The 4,970-nt window shown below is 48.6% G+C and overlaps 2 protein-coding genes across 3 annotated transcripts in view; one reads left to right on the top strand and one right to left on the bottom strand.

Annotated features, from left to right (window-relative positions):
• Positions 1-1,718, top strand: part of mdkb (midkine b) — a 3,938-nt gene extending 2,220 nt beyond the window's left edge. For both annotated transcript variants that reach the window (XM_017404443.3, XM_037978267.1), the window contains exons 2-5: positions 125-207; positions 452-625; positions 1,167-1,322; positions 1,395-1,718. In XM_017404443.3, the coding sequence (XP_017259932.1) occupies positions 126-207; positions 452-625; positions 1,167-1,322; positions 1,395-1,414 (432 nt within the window). In that variant the 5' untranslated portion in view covers position 125 and the 3' untranslated portion in view covers positions 1,415-1,718. The remainder of the gene's footprint in view (positions 1-124; positions 208-451; positions 626-1,166; positions 1,323-1,394) is intronic.
• Positions 1,719-1,864: 146 nt separating this feature from the next.
• Positions 1,865-4,508, bottom strand: chrm4b (cholinergic receptor, muscarinic 4b). Its single transcript, XM_017404444.2, has 3 exons — positions 4,286-4,508; positions 2,733-3,559; positions 1,865-2,385 (listed from the first exon to the last, which is right to left on the bottom strand). Exons 1-3 carry the CDS (start codon positions 4,320-4,322, stop codon positions 1,945-1,947), a joined length of 1,305 nt encoding a protein of 434 aa, XP_017259933.2. The 5' UTR covers positions 4,323-4,508; the 3' UTR covers positions 1,865-1,944.
• Between the last annotated feature and the right edge of the window lie 462 nt (positions 4,509-4,970).

Below are 4,970 nucleotides of genomic sequence, written 5' to 3'. Positions count from 1 at the left end.
ACACTGTACATCTGTCCACATGTAAACAGGGTTGGTGGAAGCCTGTGATGATGTGAACTGTCACTGTGCTCCTCCTGCTCCTCCTCCTGCTCCTCGGTGACTCTGAGTGTTTCCATCTCTGCAGGATGAGAAGTTTGTTCTGTGTGACGCTCCTCCTCCTCCTGGCCTTCACAGCTGAGGCCAACAGAAGATCCAAACATCACAAAGGTGAGATCTTCATCCATAAACCTGCAGCAGGACCAGCTGAAGTTCCTGCTCCTCCTCCTATAAACGTCCTCCTGTCTCCATCCTCTCCTCCCTGCTCCTCCTCCTCACCTCTCCAACCTGTTTTTGTTTTTGCTGCAGTTTGTCTCTTAGATTCATCAGGAGGACATGAAGACATTTTCTGTCCAGGAACAGGATGTTCTGATGAACATCTGCAGCTCAGTTTGATGGTTTCTCTGCTCTGCAGGTGGAAAGCACGATAAAACCCGCCCCGCCTCCGAGTGTTCCGCCGCAGAGACCCGATACGGGAAATGTGTCCCGGAACACAGAGACTGTGGGGACGGTCTGAGGGAGGCCACGTGTAAGGACCAGACCGAGAAGATCCACTGCAGGATCCCCTGCAACTGGAAGAAGGACATCAGTAAGTCCCACAAAGACCTGAGACCAGGAGACTCTCCTGGTCCTCCTCCTCTGACCCCAAAGTCCTGAAGAGACATCTTTACATCTTTTAACTCCTTAAACTCATTTAAAGGAGGAATTTGAGGTGTGGCGACACCTGGTGGCCAAAAGGTGGCGACGCATCAGAGAAGTTTGACCAGAAAACTTAAAAACTTTAAAAAAAAAAATGATACAAAATAAAACTAATAAAATCAGATCAAGAAAGAAAAACTAATCCAATAAAATAAACTAAGATGTATTAAAATAACTAAAGTACAACCAATAATAGCTCATAAAGATCGAAAAATATTGCATAAATAAAACTTAAATATTAAAATAAAGAAAAATAAAATACAACACAAAATTAAATCATCAAATTAAACTAAACTACTAAAACCGGATCAGAACCAGTGATTGACTGATTTAATTAAACTCATTGATCCGGTTCCTTCGGGTCCATTTTGATGTTGTTCACCTGTTTCTGAAGCGGATCGTTAGAACTTTCTGGTTCTGATGTTTTCCAGGTGACTGTAAGTACAAGTTCAGCCCGTGGAGTTCCTGCGACGCCGCCACCAACACCAAGACCCGGTCCGGAACCCTGAAACGAGCGCTGTACAACGCTGAGTGTCAGACCACCGTCAAGGTGTCCAAACCGTGTTCCCACAAGCCCAAGGTCAAAGGTGAGACCTGGAGTCATTCAACACAGAACCTGCAGTCAAACGGGTCGAACTCTGACATGTTTTTGTTTCCAGGAGAGAAAAAGTCCAACTGAAGGATGAAGCAGAACAATCGAAGCGACACTCCTCCGGCTCCTTCGGCTCCTTCGGCTCCTTCGGCTGCTTCGCCTCCTTCGCCTCCTTCGGCTGCTTCAGCTGCTTCGCCTCCTCCCACGTCTGTTTTTCTTCTCGTTTATTTGGATTAAAGCTTTCTTAGATGAAATAACTCCCACCAGTAGCTGATAGTTTAACACTTCTTCCTCCTGATCAGGTTTAAAGACAAAAGAAACTTTTTGGAACAGATTATTGATCAGATTTGTACAAAACCACAAATAAATGCTGTACATTGTTTTGGTGAAACTGTTTCTGTTTTTATTTAACCAATAAATCCAAACTGAAGAACAGCCTGCAGGACGCAGGACGCAGGAAAGTCGAGTCCCGTCTTCTGGACGTTTCGTCTTTTATCCAGAAGACGGGACTCGACTTTTTAAACCTGCAGCAAAAATCTAAACAGAAAAAAGGGCTTCCATCAGAAACTTCTGAATCGATTGAAAGATTTTCTATAGAAAAGCTTCCCGCCGCGGCGTCAGGGCGGCTCCCCTCCCCTCCCCGCCGCGGCGTCAAGGCGGCTTCCCGCCGGCTTCCCGCCGTGGCAGCGCAGGAGGCTGCAGAAGGTTTTCCTGAAGGTGACGTTGCACAGCGAGTAGCAGCACGGGTTGATGGCGCTGTTCACGTAGCACAGCCAGTAGCCCGTGTCCCACAGGGCGCCGGGGATCTGGACGTGCCAGAAGGCAGCGACGACGGCCATGACGTGGTACGGCGTCCAGGTGAGGCTGAAGGCCAGCAGGATGGCCAGGATGGTGTTGGTGACCCTCCTCTCCCTCGCTACGACCCGCCGCCGCCTCCTCTCCTGAGACCTGAAGCTGGGACAGGAGGAGAACGCCGCTGAGGCCGTGCCATGCGGGTCGGTGTTGGACGAGGAGTCTTCGTCTCCGGCATGGTACGAGGCGGCGCGAGACAGGCGCTGCTGAGGAGACAGACGGGTCACAGACCGCCGAGTCAGTTCAAAGGGCTTTACATCAAAAAAACTACTTCCTGTCACCGACTGAGAGACTAGAACACATCAGGTTCCAGTTGTTCTGGTTCAACAGGAACTCAGTGTTTCTGTTGGTGCAGAGAAGCTGAATGCTGCATCTCCATGTTTGGTTCTGCTTCTGGGTCTGGTTCTGGTTCTGGGGATGCAGACCAGAACCAGAACCAGAACCAGACCTTTAATGGACCGAGGTGCTGAGCCGATCAGTGATTTATAAACTAACAGAAGTAATTTAAAGTCAGACGAAGCGTTCTCACAAACAGGAAGTGAGCTGCACCTACCAGGTGTCTCCAGCCGCCCGCCGTCTCCACCATGGACGCTCTCCTGTGGTTCCGAGGCCGGTCCGAGCCCGCGCGCCGCTTCAGGAGGAGGTCTTTAATGGAGGGGCTGGAGGTCCTGAGCGTGCTCAGCCTGCGGTGGCTGGCGGCCGACAGGCGGCCATACAGTCCCATCATGACGAGCGCCGGCAGGTAAAACGACGGCACCGTCGTTCCCAGGGTGACGGCCGGGTTGGCCAGCAGCTGGGTGTAACACTTCCCGTCACGGACGGCTCGCCGACCCCCCACGTGCTGCCAGCACAGGATGGCGGGGGTCCACAGGACGAAGGACAGCAGCCAGATGGCGCCGATCATCAGGCCGGCCACGCGGCCCGTCCGCCACGCCGGGTAGCTCAGCGGCCGCGTCAGGCAGAGGTACCGGTCCAGACTGATGAGCAGCAGGTTCAGGACGGAGGCGCCGCTCACGGCGTAGTCCAGGACGAGCCACATGTCGCAGAGCAGGGCCCCCAGGGGCCAGCGGCCCCGCAGCTGGTACAGCGTGTACACGTTCATGGACACGGCGCCGATGAGCAGGTCGGCCGCCGCCAGGCTCAGCAGGAAGTAGTTGTTGACCGTCCGCAGGTGACGGTTCACCTTGATGGACAGGATGACGAGCGTGTTGCCCAGGACGGTCAGCACGCTCAGGGAGCCCGTTACCATGACGATGAGGATCAGCTGAGCAGTGCTCCATGGGTACAGGGCTCTGATTGGAGGCTGGGAGGAGGCGTTCCCGTGGGGGCGGAGCCAAGTGGAAGAGTTGAGGTGGAGCTCAGGTGTGGGCGCCATGTTCCCTAAAACAAACAGACGTCAGCTTTGAAGGATAAACTCTAAAAAACGTTTTATTCTGGATCAGATGATAAAGTTTTAAACTTAAAATCTGCTCAGACTGATCTATGAAAACTGCTTCCAGGTCAGTTTGTGAAGAAAAAAACAATCAAATCTTTTAAATCTTTCTTCTTAAAACTTAATTTATTTACCAGGTTTTATTTCAAACACCAACAGTTTCACAGATTCTGCTTCCATCATAAACTCGTTTTTTATAAATAAAGTCATAAAACTTCACCCCTGACTGTAATTAATGCTGAATGTTTTTCATTTATATTTTCTGTTGCTATAAAAAGAAAACTTTCTGAGCTCAGATTAATAAAATCTGTTCATTTATCTAAATTACTTTAAAAAACATCAGAATAAGTTTTATGAGCTTCAAAGATTAAAATTAAAAGTTATAAAATCTGGACGTGTTAAAAATATCTGCATGAAAGCAACAAATGAGAATCTGAGCAGAAACTGATTCACACAAACACTTGGCTTTTATTTTGAAAAGATTAAATCTTTTTATAAATGTATTATTATCTCAAACCTTGGAGTAATTTTCTTATTTAAGTTTATTTAATTAACTCAGGAAAATATTCAGGATTTTACATTTTTTAAGTTTTTTTACTTTGATGCTGAAAGTTTAAAGAGAAATCATTTAAAAACATCTAAAGTTCTACGTTCCTGATCTGATGATCTCTTACCGCTGATGTTGGAGCTGCAGCCGCTCGGAGCCACCATCACATCATCTTCATCCTCATCCTCATCTTCAGCCTCAGCAGCTGGTTATAAGCAGCTGAGGAAGACCTCCACCATCCTCATCCTCACACAAGCCCCGCCTCCTGCCGCTGACATCTGATCGGCTTCATCGGGGAGGAACTCCTCATCCTCCAACACGTCAGCAGAACCAGAACCAGGAGGAGAACATCCACTTCCTGGAGAACAGAAGGCAGATTTTATTTCCCAACATGGAGAAAAGATTAAAATAATAATATTAATAACATAAAAGGCCTAAAATAAAAGTAAATAAAAAGTTAAACTGATTCATTCGAACCCTGAGCTTCTGATCTTTGAAGGTTGGACTTTAATCTGGCAGGACAGGCGGCGGGCGACAAGCATTCATCTTTAATTCTTCTTCATTTGTTTAACAGGAAACATCAAAGGCTGCAGAATCTCACAATCCTTCCTGAGGTTTCACCGTTCTGAGCTGAAGAACTCGTCCCTGAGGACACGTGTCTCAGGAGACACCTGGACAGACTCACCTGCAGGCCGATGGACGAGTTCCTCATCTTCCTCCTCGAAGACACTCTTCATCGCTGCTGCTGTCCTCTCTGAGCGACTGAGGACCAGAACCTGGTCTGGTTCTGTAGTTCTCCTACAGAACGTCAG

Source organism: Kryptolebias marmoratus, linkage group LG11, assembly GCF_001649575.2.
Source record: "Kryptolebias marmoratus isolate JLee-2015 linkage group LG11, ASM164957v2, whole genome shotgun sequence".
In the NCBI taxonomy this organism is placed as follows: domain Eukaryota; kingdom Metazoa; phylum Chordata; class Actinopteri; order Cyprinodontiformes; family Rivulidae; genus Kryptolebias; species Kryptolebias marmoratus.
The sequence above is the reverse complement of the archived record's forward strand: the minus strand, read 5'-3'. Positions and strand labels throughout refer to the sequence as shown.

Excerpts from the sequence above, each read along its gene's own strand:
- chrm4b (XM_017404444.2), bottom strand. The coding sequence starts at position 4,322 with ATGGTGGCTCCGAGCGGCTGCAGCTCCAACATCAGCG. Across the intron at positions 3,560-4,285 it reads CTGCAGCTCCAACATCAGCG|GGAACATGGCGCCCACACCT; the intron begins GTAAGAGATCAT and ends TGTTTGTTTTAG. Across the intron at positions 2,386-2,732 it reads CGGGCGGCTGGAGACACCTG|CAGCGCCTGTCTCGCGCCGC; the intron begins GTAGGTGCAGCT and ends CTGTCTCCTCAG.